This window comes from Zonotrichia leucophrys, chromosome 25, assembly GCF_028769735.1.
Source record: "Zonotrichia leucophrys gambelii isolate GWCS_2022_RI chromosome 25, RI_Zleu_2.0, whole genome shotgun sequence".
Classification (NCBI taxonomy): Eukaryota; Metazoa; Chordata; class Aves; order Passeriformes; family Passerellidae; genus Zonotrichia; species Zonotrichia leucophrys.
In genome coordinates, this window is record NC_088194.1 from 1,445,670 (window position 1) to 1,466,508 (window position 20,839).

General features: G+C 49.3%; 2 protein-coding genes across 2 annotated transcripts in view; one reads left to right on the forward strand and one right to left on the reverse strand.

Moving 5' to 3' along the window:
- The window catches only part of SMG5 (SMG5 nonsense mediated mRNA decay factor), a 31,278-nt gene extending 18,053 nt beyond the window's left edge, over window positions 1-13,225 (reverse strand). Inside the window, exons 1-7 of the mRNA XM_064732431.1 lie at window positions 13,081-13,225; window positions 7,000-7,098; window positions 6,305-6,428; window positions 5,560-5,716; window positions 2,529-2,618; window positions 1,162-1,251; window positions 103-181 (exon numbers count right to left, since the gene is read on the reverse strand). Of these exons, the coding sequence (XP_064588501.1) occupies window positions 103-181; window positions 1,162-1,251; window positions 2,529-2,618; window positions 5,560-5,716; window positions 6,305-6,428; window positions 7,000-7,098; window positions 13,081-13,157 (716 nt within the window). The 5' untranslated portion in view covers window positions 13,158-13,225. The remainder of the gene's footprint in view (window positions 1-102; window positions 182-1,161; window positions 1,252-2,528; window positions 2,619-5,559; window positions 5,717-6,304; window positions 6,429-6,999; window positions 7,099-13,080) is intronic.
- Window positions 13,226-14,774: 1,549 nt separating this feature from the next.
- On the forward strand, window positions 14,775-18,613 carry TMEM79 (transmembrane protein 79). The gene is made up of 4 exons (XM_064732555.1): window positions 14,775-14,885; window positions 15,979-16,818; window positions 17,473-17,686; window positions 18,120-18,613. Exons 2-4 carry the CDS (start codon window positions 16,089-16,091, stop codon window positions 18,322-18,324), a joined length of 1,149 nt encoding a protein of 382 aa, XP_064588625.1. The 5' UTR covers window positions 14,775-14,885; window positions 15,979-16,088; the 3' UTR covers window positions 18,325-18,613.
- Window positions 18,614-20,839: the final 2,226 nt, after the last annotated feature.

Genomic DNA, 20,839 nt, shown 5'->3' on the forward strand with positions numbered 1-20,839 from the left:
TTGCCAAAACCAGTGCCAAGCTCCAAGTAAGAAGGGGAAATGGCCCCACAGCAGCAGGGCATGGCTTCCCTGCTCAGGACACACAGATCTGCAGGAACTCACCAGCGTAGGTAGCAGTAGGTTGCTTCCACATTGTAGTACTTGCTCCCTGCCAGTGTCCCCAGCTGGTTGAAGGGCATTCCTGTCAGGAAGGAGAGGGGCAATGGAATTTACTTGGAATTCTCCAATGGCCCTGGCTAGAAAATAGATCCTTTCCCTTTCACTACATTTCCACATAGGAGGGAAGCCAGGAGACACAAAGAGTAGTAAAGCTGTAGTACAAAAGTCTGGACTACTCAATCCTTCAACCATGCAGGGTCTGTTTTCCATTTTACAGAGCTTTTAGATCCTACCCACCTTGTGCCAGTTATCTATGTAAGACAGAAGAGCAAACCACACCTCCTCCTTTGTTTTAAGAGTGATGTGGCCTTGACTCCATATTCCCTGACAGAAACATCATCTTATCAGCATCTGAGAGCTCTATTGCAGCTCCTGTGGTGCAGAAACTTCTGCCACTTTTATTTGGGAACAGCCTTTCAAACAGTTCAGTGAGAACTCTGCATAGACAGCATGCAGAGGACATTTGGCTGGAATCACACACTTTAGGTATGACACAGCCTCTTCTCCAGCACTGATGTGTTCCCAGAAGGAGGCACTTCTGAAGGAGGAAGCAGCACATGAGATTTTTTTTTTCATGGGTAAAAGGGGAAGGTGACTGATAATGCTCTGCTCCTGGCAATGGGGAGCTGGATCTGTGCTTAGCCCAGAGGTGCAGCATCACCACAGTCAGGGAAGTCTGAGCTTTTCAGATGAGTACAATGAGGTAACTGGCAAAAAGCAGTGACTTTAACTCCTCTGTTTGGCTTGCCAGTAAAAAAAAAATCACCTGAAAACCTCCCAGCAGAGACAGAGAAAATCCAATTAAAAAATCTAAAAGCCCAGCAAAAGAAGTTATTGAAGGAAGCAACTTTAACCAGAGGATAAAAGCAGTCCTCTCTCAGCTGCAGGATATAAACCTAACCAGTTTATATCACTATATTGTACTATACCAGTAGCACTATATTGTTCTTACGTTGCAGCAACATGATTTTAACAACTATAAACTCATGGGAAGTCACTCACCAACTTGTGGTGCAACAGAAAGGGCTTGATAGTAAAATCGCTCAGCCAGCAGCTCCGTGTCCACACCTGCCAGCTCATTCTGATAGCGAGCTGCAAGGAAACCACACACACTGCATCACAAACCCAGCACAGCTGCCCCATCAGCAATACCACAAAACCTGAAATACTGGCCAAGCCAACAAATCCACCAAAGAACTGCTCCTGGCAAACACTGCAACACACAGGGTTTGCCAGGCTGGTCTGAAACATTTTTCTTCCACCTGCTCACACCACACACCACAACTCCTGCCCTTTCCAGCCAAGGGCAGAGCCTGCAACACTTGCAGCATCACATGAGCAAAAGGAAAATCTTCTCCTGCTCCATGTGTTAAGTGCTGAGTCACCTATCCTTGAAGTAACTCAGAGTTGTGTACATTTTCCTGTACCTCAGACTGTATTCTAGAACAGCAGGGTGTGAAATCAAGTCAGCTGACTTCATAAAATACCTGACTGTGGCTAGACTGAACTTGATTCATTTATTTTTTTCCCTTTTTTTTTTTTTTTTTGACAAATGTAGGCATTTTGGAAACTTTAGATGACAGCACTATGAAAAGGTGAGCTCATTTCTCTCCCACCACTCAGGTAAGTCATTCCTACTACCCCCTCAAGACATTTATTTGCAATGCCATTCTTAGGCTGATTCACATGCAACACTAATGCCAAACAGCTTTCAGCAGCTTGGAGGCTGCAGTGTCAGACACAGGTACCTGCACCACTCTTCCAAGAGCTGCTCTCCACACAGCTGCTTTCTCCTGCCTTTACTCCCACATGTTCACCAGCAAGAAGCTGACACACTTACCACACACTTCAGGAGGTCGTGACTGTGGGACAGTCATGCTGCTATAAAAAGGAGGTCCCACAGCCAAGCACAATGACACTGGGGCTTTGCAGAGGCACAACTCTGGACTGATGCACAATATTGCCTAAATCTGATTTCCAGTGCCACTAGTGCTGATGGAAGTGGCTTTGTAAGTCACAATTAAGCAGTCTGAACTGAACTCTTTTTGATCCCTCATACTGCAAAGGCTTCCACTCTCACAGCCATGGCTACAGCTGCTCAGCAGCAGCAAATTCCTCATCTACCTGACCAAACACAGAGCTCCTGCAACTTGCAGCAGTTTAAAAAAGTTATATCATCTTGCAACTTATAAAAAAGAGCAGTTCAACCATGAGGATTTCAGCTTATCCCAGTCTGTGACAAAGGTGTCAGAGGGAAACAGAATCTGCAAGTAACCTTGGCTGGTGCCCAACAGCACAGCCTCACACGTGGGTACAGGCAGCACCTTTTTGCCATGTACAGGCTGCCCTGAGAGGCAATCTGTCCTTACCTAGATCTCCCAGATAGACCAGACACCGGTGACAGGCCATCTGTGCCCACTCCATCTCCTTCTCTGATGCAGACACAGGTTTCTTGCAGCCTACAAGCAAACACAGAACCACTCAGAGCACTGGCAGGAGGCTGCTGGGAAACACCAGAGCTGCCCACGCCTCTGCCCAAGGCACCCAAAGCAAATCCCCCATGGTCAGACCTCACTGCCAGCTTGTAGGGCAGCACTGGGTCACTCTTGCCAAAATGTGGGGGAAAAAAATGCAGGAAAATACTTCCAGACTCTGCTGTTCATCCACTCCCCCCTGGATTCCCTTATGATGGGAGTCACTGACATAAATAAATGAGTGTCACCATGTCCATAAGGTCTGCCACAGAGACCTGGCTCCATCTGCCCTCACATGACAGGAAAAAAGCCAATTCCTGCCTATAGGATTGTGTGATCATGTTAACACAACTAATACAGCTGATCTCATTAGCATGGCTAATGAGGCCTTCATGGGAGCAGGAACACACCCCTGGAAGGCAGAACAAACTCTGAGCACTGGGCAACAACACACAACAGGGACAGACTCTCTCCAACAATGCAGATGGAAACAAACTCATTGTCTCAGGACCAAGATGTAGATTTAGTACTGATCAGCCAAAAAGGGAAGAAATTAAACAAGGGAAAACTAGGACAGAAATCTGTGCTGTAGCCAGAGTCAGTTAGGGAGAAATGCCTGTTTGCAGTGGGTTCAGGAGGCAACTGAGCTGGTGACAGCACTGAAGGCACAGCCTGGGAAGAGAGGCCACAGACTTCAGGCTTGTCCAAGTTGGAGAAGAGCAGGCTGGGGATACCACTGCTCTCTGCAGCTTCCTGAGGAGGAGAAGGTGCCAGTCTCCTCTTCTTGGCATCCAGTGGTAGGACACATGGAAATGGTTCAAAGATGCATCAAAAGAGGTTTTGATTGGACATGAGGAAGCCTCTCCTTAGTAGAAGATGGTCACACCCTGGAATGGGTTTTCTAGAGAGCTGGTCAATGCCCCAGACCTATCAGTGTTTAAGAGGCATTTGGACAATGTCCTTGACAACATGTTTTAACTCCTGGTCAGCCCTGAGCTGCTCAGGCAGTTGGACTGGACAATCACAGGTCCCTTCCCACTGAAATAACCTTGTCTATTCTATACTAAACTTATAAAAAAGAGCAATTCAAGCAGTGGAAAGTGTCAAGAGCAACAGAGGAAGGCTGCAGCCAGCTGATCTGAACTAACTGAACTTATCAAACTCAGTTGGGTAAGTGACTCAGCTCCTGGGAAGGGAACAGGCAGGCCACAGTTCAGCCAGAGACCAGGAGGCAAAGGCTGCTGTGCCTGCACCTCCCCTCCAGAGAGCAGCTGCTGCTGCTGGGCCACCAGGCTGGCTCAGGCCTGCTGCTGCCAAGGACTCACTCACACCTTCTGGAACAGACACCTCCCTCAAGCAGGAACCCCAAAGAAGATTCTGAAGACCAATCCAGTCTGCACTCTGCTTCCCTCCTGATGAGGCTAAAAGGGTGGACATGGAATCTGGAGGCTGCAGTGACCACTGAGGAGCTGTTCCCACTTACCAAGAGGAGTTATCCAAGCCATACTGTACAAATACACAGCCTTCAATCTGTGACCACATACACCATTGGACTCACCCTCCCTTTTTTTGCTCTGAATCCTCTTGCTCCCATTCATATAACCATAAAGCTGTGCCCTGCCCCATCTGTGGTTTACAGGAGATCCTTTCAGATCCATCTTTTCTGGATAGGCAAAAGCTACATCTCTACTCTCCAGTTATGTGCTCACCTGCAGCATCCTTTTAAATGAAGAGCCCAAACACACCAAGAAACCTGAACAAGGGGAGCCTTTCATATGCAACCACCCCTCAGGGTATAAACCCACCTATGCAACCACCCCTCAGGGTATAAACCCACCTATGCAAACAAATCATCCCTCAGGGTATAAACCCACCTATGCAATCAAATCATCCCTCAGGGTATAAACCCACCTGGAATGTGCATATTGAGGATTTATTAATGCTGCAGTACTGAGATACACTTGTGAAAAGCAACACCTGCCAAGAACATCTGCCTTTTAAACCAACATTCTGAAGCCAATAGTGACACCATCATTTCCCAGAACTATGAGTAGCATCCCAGCAAGTTAAACCTCCTTTTGTTGAAGACACACCAGTTTCCCTTAGCCAGGTGCTGCTGCCCTGTGCCCTGCCAACTTTAAGCACACCAGTTAAACCTTTGCTAATACAACTCACAAATTCAAGGCTCCATTCCTCACCTGGACACCCCCACAACAGAACCATGCACCCTGAGGCCAGTGAGTACAACCCTGGGCAAACCCAAGACAATCCAAGATGTGAATGCACAGGCAGTCTTGAGCTGTTTCAGAACTGTAAATACTCTTACTCTTCCTCCTCTAACAGGTACAACACCTCAGATTTCCCTGCAGCCAAGGCCATGCAGAGGTCACACAGGCCAGCTAACATGAACTGCAGAGGTCACACAGGCCAGCTAACATGAACTACGGGGCCTTCCTGTGCTCTCAGTCCAAGATTCAGAAACCACACAGTGAAGAGAGCACAGACAGAAGAGGCACCAAAAGGAGGAAGAGTCTTACATCTAGTGGATAGGATGTACTGACAGAAATCTGTTGATTTCAAGAACCTATTCCCCTGTTTGTCTGTTTTAAGCAACCTTTTAAAAACATTCTATACAGCCAGCAATGCTCTTCAGTTTTCCATAAAAATCTGCCATCACCAGACACTTTCAATAAAGAATTTTCTCACACTGTTTTCTTTCTATTAGAAACCCTTCCTTCTTCCCTAATTTAGTACTATTTACAAGAAAAAGTGCCATGGAAAAGAAAGCAGGACAGTCTGTTCTAAACAGAGACCTTGCTAATCAGGGGGGAGAAAATTTCCCTTGAATGCTGAAACAAATATGGACTAGTGCAAGGGGAAGCCGCCTGTGGGGTGAATTTCTGAACCAAACACCTTGAGCACAAACCTATGAGAGGGTCTGTCACGTGTGTCCAGTCAATGCAGCACTGCAGCTCCAGCTGGTAGTGGGACTGGATGTAGAGCAGGAGGTGCTGGTAGAATCCTATGCCAGCCACCAGGTGAGTCCTGTATGCACACTCCAGGGTGCTGCGGCTGTGGATGTGCTGGGAGAGGGAAAAGGAACATGTTAATGCAGCCCTGGGCACAGTTCAGGCTCAGCTGCACTGAGGGTGAAGCAAAACATTGGTTTTGCACAGCTCTGTACCTCCTCCTGCTCCACAGTGCTCCCCCTAGTAGTATTTACTAAGGGTTAACATCAAGGAGAAATGCTTGTAAAAATAAATCAATAAAATCAAAGTATCTGGTTGGAGCACCTTAAATGCACCCAGACCCCTGGAAAGCCAGGAGAGCACTGAGGATCTTCCAGTGATCAACTCTTGTAAAAACAATCAGCACTGATAAAGCACTTGAAACAATCACTCTACCTGGAGAGATCTGTCTGATGAAGAGGGGAGCACAAAAAATAAGCAAATTCTGTTGGAATGCCCTCTGCAACATCAGGTCTCTCAACAGCACATCAGTGCTTAAGTGCCCAGTGCCACACAAAGGCACAGGGCAGCCCCACAGGAATGTGAGAGCGCCCAGCTCCCCACCCTGGGCTCACACCACAGCTTCTCCAAGCAAATGAAGCTTTCAACTTTGCCTCACCCACTGCACAGAGACCTTCTCATGCCAGAGCCATAGATACCTGCCTTTTTATTTGTTTTAATGAGCTGGATAACTTCATAGTAAACCTTTCTCCAGAGCAGTTCTTCTGCTTTTCTTCCATAATCCACTGGATGCAGGAACATCAGCTTCACACACAGCTCCCTCAGCCTGGACAGAGAGCAGAGCATTGTCAGTGGGTCCTGCAGCCTCAAACACAGCTGCCACTACAGAAGCACAGAGAGCAAAATCCAAATCCATTACAAGGGCTGAGCTCTGCCATCTGCCTGGATCACTCCCACACAAGAGCACCAGGAAAAGCCACATGCTTAAAGCAGTGCCCTCTGGGCTCAGCTGGCCATCAGTGACTTCCTGAAGTGCAGTAATGACAGCTTCAAAAATTAATAAGAATAATCTTCCTTGCTCAACAACCCTGACCCCTGATAAAAGATTTTACACATGTGTAAGAAACTTCTGCCCCACAGTTTTTATTACAAGGAAAGAATTGGCCAACACAAAGACAATTTATTTGTATCAATGATATCCAGGAAAGCCATGGATTGCATTGCTCAAGTACAGGTGTGGAACCCAGCCTCTGCTTGCAAAACCTGGAAGGATCCCAGGTCAACAGGTGCACTACAAACCAAATAAACATTAAAACTGCAGATTCAACAGCTCCACGTGTTGCTTCACACGGATTTCCCCCAGCCAAACACAAACACAAACATGCTGCCCAACTTACTTGTTCCTCAAGCTGATGTTCTCTGGCTTGAACACATCCTGGTAAGCTGCCTTATTGCCAAGGATGAGATCCAGCCTGTGCACGGCCTCAACCACTGCCCTGCAAGAGAACACAGAACCAAAGCTTCAGGAGAGGCCACCTGGGATCACTGCAGATCAGAGGTGGCTGCAAGGAACCCTATTTAGTCCCACTGTCAGCACACTGCCCTGTACCACCACACCACAGTCACTGACCTCCTTTTTGCACTCTGAAGAAGGTTATGGAATACAGAATTATAGGCATTTTTCTGCAGAACAGTGGTTTAATCACCATTTACCTCTGCCTGTCTGATCAAATACATCAATTATTTCTACAGCTGCAAAATCAGAAATGTCTCTGGACTCGCTGGCAACCTCAGCAATTAAACCTGCTATACCTACATTCAGATTCATTTAAATGTTTTAAACTCTGTGGTTAAAAAATTGATTGAATTCTAAAAACTACTGTTTTGATGGGGTAAGTTTTAATGGTGTAAGATTCAAACCTCCACCAACTCCCATTTTCTTACCAATCTGCCTACAAAAGAAGGCAACACAAGTTTCTCATTTGCCAAAACTTCCCCATCTTTGTTACAGGGATTCACTGGTTGAACCCCTAAAGTTCCCTCAGTGACAGGTAACAGAGAGAGGAAATTTGTTCCAAGGTTTTCTCCCCCAAAAAACAGAGCAAGCAACCTCCAAACCTCTGAGCCATGCAAAAAACTACTTTGGTGAATCATTGCCCAAGACCCTCCTGGAGGAAGAATCCCACACTGTGTGCAAATCTCAAACACTGAGAAGTTTGTAGCTGTGAACAAATCACACCACAGCTCTGAACACTGCAGTGAAACAAACCCAGGACTTTCAGCACCATTAGTGCTGAACCTCATCCATAGCTCAGGGACAGCTCAAAAAAGCACAATAACAATAACAGCCAACCCTTCCTACACAAGGGGTCACCTCCAGCCTCTGCCTTTGCTCTGCCTGTATCTGAGGCCACCAAACCCACCCCAGGGGTCCTTGTTCTCCCCCTCAGCTTCAGATCCACCCTACCCATGGTCACTCCTCAAAATCTTCCTTAAAAACTAAAGATGTTACTGCAAAGTAACCAACAGTTTCCTATTCCCAGCAAGGCAAATCTCTCCTCACAAACTCACTACATCCAAAGGAACCTCCCTGAAAAAAGCCCCAGAACATTCCAGAGCTCACACAGAAAATGTCCCATCTCCTGCTATGCCACAGAAAGCCTCTCACTCAAGGTAGAGAAATCTCACTTGTTTCCAGTAAGCACAGAAACAGGAAAAGGAAAGTGTGGGGAATAGAAACATCTCATGCAATGCCTTGGGAGAGCAGAACACCATAGACTTGAACCAACTTCCTACTGAACAATCATGAAGAAAATCAAGGAGATTGTAAGAATCACACCAAAAATCTTCCTTGAAACCTAAACATGTTACTGCAAAGTAACCAAAGGTTTCCTATGCCAGCACCTTCACAGCAAGGCAAATCTCTCCTCACAAACTCACTACACCCAAAGGAACCTCCCTGAAAAAAGCCCCAGAACATTCCAGAGCTCACAGAGAAAATGTCCCATCTCCTGCCACAGAAAGCCTCTCACTCAAGGTGAAGAAATCTCATTTGTTTCCAGTAAGCACAGAAAAAGGAAAAGGGAAGTGTGGGGAATAGAAGCATCTCATGCCACACCTTGGGAGAGCAGAACACCATAGACTCAAACCAACCTCTTACTGAATAATCATGAAGAAAAGCAAGGAGATTGTAAGAATCACACAAAAATCTTCCTTGAAAACTAAAGATGTTACTGCAAAGTAACCAACAGTTTCCTATTCCCAGCAAGGCAAATCTCCTCACAAACTCACTACATCCAAAGGAACATCTCTTAAAAAAGCCCCAGAACATTCCAGAGCTCACACAGAAAATGTCCCATCTCCTGCTATGCCACAGAAAGCCTCTCACTCAAGGTAGAGAAATCTCACTTGTTTCCAGTAAGCACAGAATCAGGAAAAGGGAAGCGTGGGGAATAGAAACATCTCATGCAATGCCTTGGGAGAGCAGAACACCATAGATTTGAACCAACTTCCTACTGAATAATCATGAAGAAAAGCAAGGAGATTGTAAGAATCACACAAAAAATCCTGTTACATCTTGACATCCAGCCCCTCCTGCTCACTGCCCTCTTTCTCATAAGGCCTGGAGGGTGTTTGCAAACTCTGACAGCCTCATACCTTCATAGCAAGGAAAGAAACAGGTAAAATACATTTTGGTTTACAGGTAACAGGCACTGAGTGTGCAGCATCCCTGCAAGCTCATATTGGGGTTGGGACAATCCAAAAAAACCCCACTTTAGCTGCCCCACAACAGAACCCCACAAAGCACAGGCAATGCACATCTTCCTGCAGCCTGGACTGCTCTCCTGTGGCTCTCCAAGTCCCTTCACACACCAGGAGCTGACTGGATTCCTCTCACAGGGAGACCAGAGAAAATAGGAATTGCTGCTTCATTTGATTCCCAGAGAGAACTACAAATAAACTACAATAATTGATTCTTGACATAGACAGCAAAACAGCTGTAAAGTAACATTCTGTGAGTAACAAATCTCAGCTGTGTGTGTCTGAAACAAGAGCACATGTCCATGACAGCCAGTGTGGGGAATGATCCCAGTGCCCTGCCAAATGAGAAGTACAGAAATGTTTCCTTCCAGGGACAGAAGGATATCACCTTCCCCTCAAGGTGGCCCAGAGGGCATCTGCCATACAACATAATTTTCTACAACAGTCCATGGATGGGCACATGCACACATTTGGAATTTCTGCTGTTCTTTCAGTGTTTGTAATGAAACAGAGCTGATGAGCAGAGAGCAGCAAGTCTGACACACTGGGATGTGGTTTGTGAGCCCTAAGGGCTGGAACATTGCCTTGTCCCCATCCACAATCCACACAGCCCCTCTGGTGCTGCTGCAAGAGAAGGAGGCAGGAGCAAAGCAGAATCTGTGACAGCTGGGGATGCCCTGCCAGGATCCCACATCTGTGCTGCTGAGGAAAGAGGATTCAGTGAGGACAAAAGGGACAGGAGCCAGCCTCACTCCAGATATGCTGGGAAACACCAACACAGGAGCTATGGACCATGCACTGCTGGAAATGCACTTTAGCATCTGTACCAAGACCACAGGTTGAACTTTCCCAACTTTGCCCAGCAGTTAAGAGCACAAATCCTGTTCCAGGACCCATTTTTCCACCTGCTGAGTTTAAACATTGCTTTCAGACAGCACATCAGAGCCACAAAGGAGGCACATCAGATGCCAGTCTATTAAAGGAAACAAACACAGCCCATGGTGCCAAGCAGGGTGGAAACAGGCCAATGCCATACAGACACTGATCTGTCCCTTCTCCTCCATGTCATTAACAGTCTGGGATGGAGCAGGACAGCAGGGACATTTGTGCCCTCTGTTTCTTTATTTAGGACATCACTAAGAGCCACAGTGTGTGAGGAGTAAGACATTAATAAGAGAAAAGACCTGCAAGTCATTTAGCTGTGCTGTGGCATGTGTCAGTCCACAAACCACAGTGCCTGGAACAGGCTCCACACAGCACCAGCAGCACTGAGTCCACGAGCTAATGGTTACCCAGAAACCTGTAAAATAAACCTGCTCACCTTATGCCACAACAGGCATTGTAAAAGCACACCCATGATAATGCAGCTGCCACATCCCAAGGTGGAACCTGGGAACTGCCAATCCGGGAAGATTTAGAAAAGATCAAAGTGCATCCTATGGGCAGCAATGGGTCTGAAAGGACACTCTGACAGGCAAGGACCTTGGAGAGCTGAGCTCAGCTCCCACAGGCTGATCCCATGGGATCGCCGTTTAGAGCTGTGGCATTCCCGCATCTGTGACTCAAAGGCGCCGCTTAGTGTGACAGCCAGGAGCCCTCGGGCCACGCTCAGCACACAACGGGGGGCAGGAAACTCCCACTTCAGGCTGAGACAGAGGAACTGACAGGAGACTGTTAAGGTGGGAACTGCTCAGAGAACTGTCAGCTACAGAGACGGAAATTTGTGGCCACTGCAGGCACTATAAATTCTGTGCTAAAATCACAATGCTTCCTCCCCACTAAAGAAGAGCTGTCCCTGCAGGAGGAGGGTGGTTCCTTTTCTGCTGTAAAAACCCTCTAGAGCAACCACACACCTTATTCTGCTACAAAAACTGAAACAGAAAACAACCCCTCCCTTGCAAGGATGACAATCCCTCCTCTGGCCACAGGCAGTTCTCTGCAGCAGAACGTGAGGTTCTGCTTGACAGATGAGCTGAGCAGCACCAGGAAAACAAAGCAGAGCAGGTCTGGAACCACGACAAGGATGGTTCCAACAAAACACATTCTGCTTTGCAGGCAGAAGGACAAACATCCTCTGCAGGCCTGTGCCACACTCTGCTGCTCCAGCTGATGTGCTGGACATCACTGCAGGTGTCTCAGCGTGGCAGCAGCACACACAGAGCTCCCCAGCAGGACTGTGCAGCCCATACCTCCATCACACCAATAAACCAACCCACTGAACCCCCAAAGTGCAGCAACGTGCTTGCACTGAGCACAAAACAACCACCACCCACACCTGCAGTTACTGCTGGGGAGGCAAAACCCTGCCCTGCTCTAGAGGAGGGCAGTGAAGTCCCACAAGATGCAAGGACACAGCCAATGTCATCAAGACACAAAGAAATGGACCCCCATGTAAAATTCATCTCTTGTCTCCATCACTTTGCTCATCTTTGAGAGCTGCTGCTGGAACTCCTGTGGATCTGTTGTACTGACAGGGAACCTGAGCCAGAAGGGAACAATTTCTGGGCTGCCCTCACAAAACAGGTGAGGAGCGGAGCAGAGGGGGCCTGAGCTCACCAAGGCCAGCAGGAGTGCCCCAGTCCTGTTCTCTGATGCCATTTCCAATGCATGGAGTGGAAATGTGGGAGCAGAGTCCCAGGCAGTGCTGAACTGGAAAGATCTGCAAAGCTGGAGCTGTGTTGCCCTCCACACAGCAGCAAAGTGCCCCAGCTCACACTCCTGCTCATCACATCCTCTTCTGCAGCACTCCTCACACAATCCCTGCCTACTGCCAAAGCCAGGAGACCCTCTCCAACCCCCCTCTCCCTGGATGACCCCACATCTCACCCTTATCCCACTGTATCCCAACAGCTCCTTTCCACTCAGCCCCCATCATTCTCCCTGAATCCCACAGAACTCCTTTTTCCAACTCTTATGTCCTTACTTATCATCCTCAGTGTCCCCTTATCCCTGACCCCCTTGCCACTCTCCCACCTATCTCCTCCCCCCATCTCTGCATTCCCCCACCTGGCCTGCATCTCCCACAGTCCCTTGGTCTGATTTATCTGCTCTGGAGCCACCAGACTCCTTTTCCCCGTAGAACCCCTCCATGTCCTGCTTATCCCCTCTGCATCTCATACAACTCTTTTCCCCAGTCTTCCCTAAACCTCCTCCTTCTCCTCTCCCTTTGCACTGCATCCTTTCCCTGGATTTCCCCACACTTTCACTTCTATCTTCCCTAATTTCCACCATCTCCTTTCCCCATTGTCTCTGAATATCCCTCCGATCCCCTATGCCGTCGTTCCCCCAGTCTCCCCTGGATTCCAGAGCCCCTCCAACCCCGTCCATCCCTGCTGTTATCTCAATTCTACCATGTCCTTCCCCAGTCCCCCGAACCCTTCACTGACAACTCCCCCATCTCTTTTCCTTCCATCCTCGCTGACAACTCCCCCATCTCCTTTCCTTTATCCTCCCAGTCTCTCACCAACTCCTTCACCCTGGTCCTCCCCAGCCTGGCCCAACCTCCCCGCCCCAATCCCCTCCCGTCACCCCCAGCCCCATTCTCCTTCTGCTCTCCTCGTGCACCCCCTGTTACCCTCCCTCCCCAAATCCTTCCCCGTTCCCTGAGTAACCCCCGACCCCTCAGCGCTGCTTCTCCCCACCCTCATCTGGAGCCGCCCCGGCACCGGCTCCCTCCCCTTCCCGGCCCCTCCATCCCCTCCGGCCCCTCTGCTCACCGGTACAGCCGCTTGGTGTGCAGCACCTTGGCCTCCGGCTCGCCGCTCTCGCCGGCGGCCCCGCCACCCTGGCTCATGGCGCCCGCGGCGGGCCCGGCCCGGCCCCGCGGCCCCTCAGCACCGCCCGCGCCGCCGCCGCCGCCGCCCCCGGGCCCGCTCGGCCGCCATGGCTGCCCCCTGGCCCTCGATGCTCTCGCGAGATTTCCCGCGGCGGCGACAGCGCCGCGCCGGGCGGGCAGGGCGGTGGTGGGGGCGACCTCGTCTCGCGAGAGCTGAGCCGCCCGCACTTAGTGCTGGCAACATGGCGGCCGCCGCCTCACGGCCGGGCTGAGGGCCAGGGCGGGCCGGGATCCCCTTGTCCCAGTCGAGGGCTGGAGCAGAGCCCGCCCCGTGTGGGGCTGGGAGCGGGGCGAACAGCGCGGAAATCCCTCCCTGCTCTGGATCCCGCTCTGCCGAAGGTCCCCAGGGACCGGCCAGGCACCCGTCGGATTCTCCCCCAGTGGTGTCTTCAAGCTGAACCTTCTCACCTTTTGTAAACATAACTATGCCGGCACGGAACTTTTTCTAATTTCTGTAATAAAAATTGCTCAATAAAATAAAAATACTTGGTATTATTTATTACTCTAATTGTATTACTATATTTATAACCATTTTATTACTATTAAACTTCTAAAATTTTAAAAACAAGTGATTGGTGTTTTTCACACTCAATGAAATAAAAATACTTGGTATTTCCAGCATTGTGTTAGGTGACGCTACATAAATATTCTTTAGGTGGGCAGGGATGTGTATTAGACGGGTTAATGTAAATTTTACCGTTTAAAAGATGAAACTTCGTGTTACCCTTGGTGTGCTTGATTTGTGGAAAACTCCACCTTGCACAGTCGCAGGATAAACAGGGTCTGACTTTCCTGTCTCCTTTTTAAACTGTGTGTGAGTTTAGAGAGCTCTTTAACTTGGCACACCTGTGTGAAAATGCGTATTTTATGATTGGCTTTTCGCAAATATTAAAATGAATATTATATGTGTAGTGTTGGAGGGTAATGCTGTATTAATTCTCTTAAGTAGCGTGTTAAACAGAGTTTTAGGTTGTAAAAAATGTTAAAATACAAATGATGCTATGTAGGATACTTTTTTAAAGAAAGGACTCGCAGTGAGATAGCAGCCACAGGACACCTCAGTCTTTCAGAGGAAGAGAATTTATTGCCCCATTATCAGAAGAAACGAACTTCTTCCTGCCTCGAATGCGCTGTTAGGATTCAGAGGAAGAAGTTGATGATGACCAGACAGAATCCTGTATTTGAATGGAATTTATGCATCATGTATGAAGTGTATGAATATGCAACAGGCTGTTGCTCTTAAGGGTTAATCCTCTGTTAACGGGTGTCCTGTTTCAGGCGTATTTTGCCCAGAAAAAGGTACCCGGACATCCATAACTCTTTGTTTCTATTGTCTCATATTGCCCTAATTCAAATTATCCAACTTATTATTACTCTAATTGTATTACTATTTTTATAACCATTTTATTACCTTTAAAATGTTAAAAACAAGCGATTGGCGTTTTGACACCCGGAACGGGCCGGACAGGGACCGGGGGTCCCGGGGCTGCCCCGTGCCCTCCGCCGATCCCCGCGGGGCCGGGCCGGGCTGGGCCGGGCGGAGCTCCCGCCCCTCCGCCCGCCCCACCCGAGCCGGTTGGGCAGGTTTGAGGGACGGAGGCGGTCGGGAGAGCGCTGGAATCGCGCAGGGTCTCCTGCAGAGCTGGGAATCCATGGAGCTGGAATCCCCCATGGCCCCGTGCCCGAGTGAGTGCTGCAGCCGGGGAGGGGCTGGGGGCTCCGGGATGGGCTGGGGGCTCATCCTGGGGTCCAGGATGAGGTGCTGGAGGTGTGGGAGGCCTAAGAAGTTGTTTCAGCCTTGCTTCCGTGTGTGGAGCTCGGAGGAAGCTCTGTGCCTCAGTTTCCCCACGCCGGTAGGCTCCTGAGGGTGCAGGGATGAAAGTGCTTTGGTTTTGCTCCAATCTTTTCCCATATAGATAGTTAAAAATCTGCTTATGGATTATTGGCAGTTCATTGGGGAAAAAGTCTCAGCCCTCCACTGGAAATGTCCTTCAGTGAGAGTTGTGTGTATCTAATTCATATGGCTGCCAGTTTTTGTCAGAGTATTTAGTTAGGGCTGGTTAGCCCTATCCCCAGCAATTCTAGAAAAAAATCCCTTCCTTCAGTTTGGACTTGAGCACACTCAAACAGATGTTTTGTTCAAGTGTTCTCCTTGTCAAACTTCTGGACAAACTTAAAATTGTTGAGGAAAGAGAGAATCTACTTCGTATTTCTCAATTGTAATTCTGCTAAGATAAGTTTGCTCTGACAGGCGGGACACATGGGATGGGCCAAGAGACAGGGTTCCCCTAAAGGGTAACAACAACATGGGAGCTCTGCCTGTGCCTCCTGAGCCCATGGAAGGGCACCAGCAGCCCCTTTTGCCACCCCACATCAGTCTCAGCTACAAAAGGCAGCAAACCTGGCTCATGCTGGCTGTCCCCACGGTTTTGGGAAGCAGCCAGGTCACCTCTCCCCAGAGCTTGGCTGGTCCTTGCTCAGGAGAGAGCCACTGAGGAGCCAACTGTATCATCAGGGCTGTGCCCAGCCTGAGCTCCCAGAGTGTTTGTTCAGCAGGGGAAGCAGTTCCCAGCCAGACCTGCAGCTCCAGGGTTCACCCTCCCAGGACAGAACCTGACCCCGCTGCCAGGGGACACCAGGCACTGCTTTCCCCTCCTAGTGCAAGGACAGGAGGGTGGTGAGGGCTCCAGGAGTGCCAGTTTGCTCCCACTTTGTAACTGGGGCTGTGCACGTGACCCCAAACCTTTCATTTCTGATATAAATTGATCTGTCTCTCCAGGGTGAAAGCAGAAAGGACAGGAACTCTGTCCCCTCTGAACACCCCAAGTGCAGGCAGCAGTGTTACCAGCCCCCAGCTGCATCCCTGGCAGTGTGGAACTGAGCACTCTCATGGCTGCTGCAGACCCTGTCCTGCCCCCCGAGGAGGTGGCTCTGCTGGAGCTGGGCAAGGTGGCCCTGGACAAGGTGCCACCAGCCCCAGATGAGCACCTGGGAGACCCTGATGCCACCCTGCCATGGGACCAGAGTCAGCACAATGCCCGGGGCCAGCTGGAGCTTGTGGAGACAAAGAAGCGCTCAAGTCCTGAGGGAGGCCATGAAGACCCAGAGGAAGCTGTTCCCACCTGCCCCACAGCTGAGGCCGAAGATGAGGAAGTTCCCCAGCTGCCCGTGATGGCATCCCACGTCTTTGTGCCCATTGACCCGCAGTGCATCGAGCAGAGCCCCTTCAAGCAGAAGCAGCACCCGACCCCATGGCCCCGGGAGGAGGGCAGGGGGGATGTTCCCCCCAGTGTCCCCTCCAGTGACAGAGCCAGCAGCCTTCACCACAAGCAGGTCTTCCTCCCCCTTGGCCCCTCGCGCTACAGGAACCCACCGGGCTTTGAGGGGCGCATGGCCAAGCCCCTGGCTGAGGGCTCGCAGTGCCCGTGTGCCAGGGACTGTGGCACTGATAACCTCAAGGCCGTGGCATCGGTGGCAGGGGCCCTGCTCCTCTGCCCTTGCCTCATCTATGGAGCCTACATCTTCCTGCCCTTCGATGCCCCGCTGCTGCCCACCGTCAGTGCCCGCCTGGTCTACACACTGCGCTGTGCCACCTTTGCCACCTTCCCCATCGTGCTGGGTGAGCCATGGGCTGGGTTGTGAGCACTTTGCTCCTGGTCTAGGCTTCATGAGCCCTGGAGCTGAGCTCTTTGTGGATCTGATACTCCCACCAGGAGCAGCAGATGGAGCTTTTCTCCTGTCCTGGTGCTCCCCAAAGTCCACCATGGCTCCTCTGGGCACTCACTGAGCCCCTGTGAGACAGAGTAGAAATTCTCCAGAGTAGAAATCTATTTTGATTTAGGTGAAATGTACATCTTTGAGTCTGTGGTTAGAAAATGTAGCTATGTAGCTTGACTGTAAAGCCTAGGCTCAGGGAAACTGATTCAGTGAAGGACAGAAATAAAGGGGAGGAGACAGAGGGTGATAGGCAGAGAGACTGTTGTGAGAGCAGGTCAGTCTGACCTAGGAATTCTTTCTGATAAAGAAAAACTAGCAGCAAATGTCACGTGAAATTCGTAAAAATGAATATGTATGAACCTATTGTGAAATTGTATACAGATGTATTTGAGAGGGGGATAAAAAGGGACCTGAAGTTCCCAGAGGTACGCATGCCTTTAAAGGAGAACAATCTCCACATGCGTCTGGTGCTGTAATAAACATACCGGCTTCACAACTTTCACAAAGTTGTGGAGTTTTTGGCTGTCTCCACAAAACACCTCTCTCTGTCCCTCAGGAATGATCGTCAGCGGCATCTCCCGCCTCTGCTCCTCTGCCCTGGAGCCCTTTGGAGAGCTCCAGCGGGAGGTGGAGATCCACCGCACTTACGTCTCCCAGTCCGTGCACCTCTTCATCCTCTACTTCTTCAACATGGCCGTGCTGGCCACCTACCTCCCACAGGAGCTCCTCAAGCTCATCCCACTGCTCACAGGGCTCTTCGCCATCTCCAGGTAAGTGGCTCCTTCACCCCAGGCTCTGTCAGTGCCAGCACCATCCCTTGGAGCAAACTCCCACTCTGGCAGCGCCTCACCCAGCTCACCAGAGCCAGGAAGGGTTCCTCTTCCTCCAGCAGGGAAATCCTCAGATTTCTGGTCAGAAACTGAGTGCCAGCCCCACAGCATCACCCCAATTCCTCACTGGTCAGAACCACTGAGTGCCAGCCCCAAATCCTCACTGGTCAGAACCACTGAGTGCCAGCCCCAAATCCTCACTGGTCAGAACCACTGAGTGCCAGCCCCACAGCATCACCCCAAATCCTCACTGGTCAGAACCACTGAGTGCCAGCCCCACAGCATCACCCCAAATCCTCACTGGTCAGAACCACTGAGTGCCAGCCCCACAGCATCACCCTGGCTCTCAGCCTGCACTCTCTGCCTTCTCCAGGTTGATTTTCTGGATGTCCTATGCCATCGGCCGCTCCTTCCGTGCCTTTGGCTTCAGCATGACCTTCCTGCCCCTCCTGGCCATGCTGCTCTGGAACCTGTATAGCATGTTTGTGCTGGAGCCTGAGAACCTCCTCTCCCTGGCACTGCCAACGCCCGAGAGCCGCTCCAAGGAGAGCAGAGCTAAACTCCGCCACTGGGGCTGAAGGAGGCCATGAGATGGAGTGCCTGCATCCTATAGGTTTGAGCTTCCTTCATGCCCTGCCTCAAGAGTCCTGACAGCTGACAGATCCTGCTGGGCTCCTTCTCCCTGCCTGGACATAGGGAGGTTTTGCTGGGCACACAGAACCAGCTGCAGACCCTCTGCACCAGGAGACTCCTGCTGGAAGGTGAACAAGAGCAGGACACACTGAGCCCTGCTCCCTGGGAATGGGTGGGATTTGCTTCCCCTCCTGCTGGAGCCAGCTTTGCCCAATAAAGCCCTTACCAAGCAGCTCTGTGCCTGGTTTGCAGAGGGTGAGTTAAATTTCACACAGAATGACTCAGAGCTTCGCCTACAGCATGCAATCATCCAGCCTCAAAATTATGTTTCCAAGAGGGAAAAAAAGTGTTTCCCCCAGACTGTCCCTCTCCCAACCCTGCATCCCACTCCAGGGTCCCTGCATAGCCAGTCTCACCCTGTTTGTCCCTCCTCTTCCTCCTGGTGGAGGGTCAGCACCCAGTTCTCAAAGCAGTGGGTTGGATGGGAGGGAGGAGGCTGGGTTGGGTGACATGGCACCAGCTTTGCCACTGGCCAGGGCCAGCGATGGCCAGTCCTCCCCGGGATGGGTGCTGAGCCCCTCCTTCTGCAGACATGAATGGACCCCTGGGAGTGGCATTTCTGACAGCCTCAGTTGTCAGTCCTAACCCAAAGCAGTTAAAAATCCACCCAATCCAGGAAAAGCCACTCCAGCTTCAGATCTGCCCCGTGTCTGGCTTGTCCCACCTCCCATCTTGCAATGCTGGATCACAGGAACAGCTCACCCCAACCAGAGAATGGAATCAAGGACCTGAGGGACTGCAATGAAGCTGTGTCTTGCTTTGAAAGCCAGGTGTCCACCCAGGAAGGCAGAAACCTCCTCTGCAATGGAAAATGTGACCCCCTTCCCTCCAAATTATTTTAACTCTGAAATCAAAGGGCTTTCAGGCAAAGATATGGGGAAAGTGAGATACATACACTTCTTTACTAATATACATATGTGTAACTAGGCAAACAACAATGTGAAAACCACGTTCACTCTCCTGTGAAAATTTAAAAAGTTTAATAAAGGGCAATAGGAGACAAGGACTATGGAGAAAAGGATGTTAGGGTGCATTTTGGCGCTCAGCCAAGACCACTCTGTTATCTTACACCTTAAATACCTTATCCCTTACATCAGCCTGTTGCATATTCATAGATCCTGATGCAGAGTAAACTTTTTCCCCAAGCTAGTTTAATGTTCCAAGAACTGTTCAGCATATCTCCTCCTTGGATCTGCCTTTTTAGAGTATGCTTATTCCTGGGTTGTGGTTTTAATCCTTTTTTATCATCATCTTCAGTTTTGGGTCTTGGTCCACACTGTCTTCGTCAGTGGGTGCTGATAGTTGGCAGATCTGTACAGGTGTCCCCATCCTGTGTTCATTGGATGTTATCCCATCCAAGCATGCATTTTAACACAAGCATCCTTATATCAGCTATTTCACTACTATGTCTAAGCTTAATTAACAACAGAAATAAAAACTACATCTTTATTACAAAGTTATTTCAACACCACACATATAAAATCTGTGTTAATGTTTGCAAAAAGCCAATATTATAATATGTATCTATAACAAACAACAATGTCAGCACCACCAAAAAAACCTAGAAAACCCCATAAAGTCTCTTTGTTAAAAAACAGGACCACACTTCTGTACTAAGTGATTTCAGCATTTCTTATAAAAAAGAAAAGGCCTAAAGCAAGGGGCTTGTGGCCGGAGCAGGAGCGTTCCTGTCAAGGATGCTACAGCGCCAGCACCGGGTCTTCTTGAACAGCGATATCCTTGATGTTCCAGGTGGAGCAGCACAGCTTCCCTGGGTCAGATGCCCCGTTTTTATCCTGTTTTTAGTCTCTTTGGACTGGTTTTTGTTGAGATCCTTCATTTGCATGAAGGTTTAAGGCGCTTGATTTGCCATCACAGTTCTGTCCAGGCTGGCTCCTTTCCCTTAGAGTGTGGTGCACTTTACTTAGGTGTAATACAGTAAGATGCGTACTGCATTTCTTATAACTACCCTTTTAACCTCTTTTACAATATAATAACCAAACTAACAGTACATGCTTTACAATTATTAACTATTTTCTGTGAGATGCAAAGCTGTGTTTCGTGTCAGGTAAAAACAGGTGATGTGTGTACTTGTGAATGCGAAATGTGTGGACACTGACAATGGGATAGTTGCAAATTCTAATAATAACTGAGAAGAATAAAGCATGGAAAAAGGCCTTTGAACCTATCTTTTGTTTGCAATTACCCTGGTTGATTTAGGAGCATTGGAATTAAGGTGTTAAAGATGTTGCTTTTTGCTTGCATTTAATCCATAAAGAGTTCTGCAATAATAACCTTTTGAAGTATAATTTTAGAATATTACTTGTATCCTGGAAACTATAGCTTTGGAATATATATAAAGGAAATATGCTTATCTCACACCTTAATAAAGCAGAGAAA

Excerpts from the sequence above, each read along its gene's own strand:
- TMEM79 (XM_064732555.1), top strand. The coding sequence starts at position 16,089 with ATGGCTGCTGCAGACCCTGTCCTGCCCCCCGAGGAGGTGGCTCTGCTG. Across the intron at positions 16,819-17,472 it reads CACCTTCCCCATCGTGCTGG|GAATGATCGTCAGCGGCATC; the intron begins GTGAGCCATGGG and ends TCTGTCCCTCAG. Across the intron at positions 17,687-18,119 it reads GGGCTCTTCGCCATCTCCAG|GTTGATTTTCTGGATGTCCT; the intron begins GTAAGTGGCTCC and ends TGCCTTCTCCAG.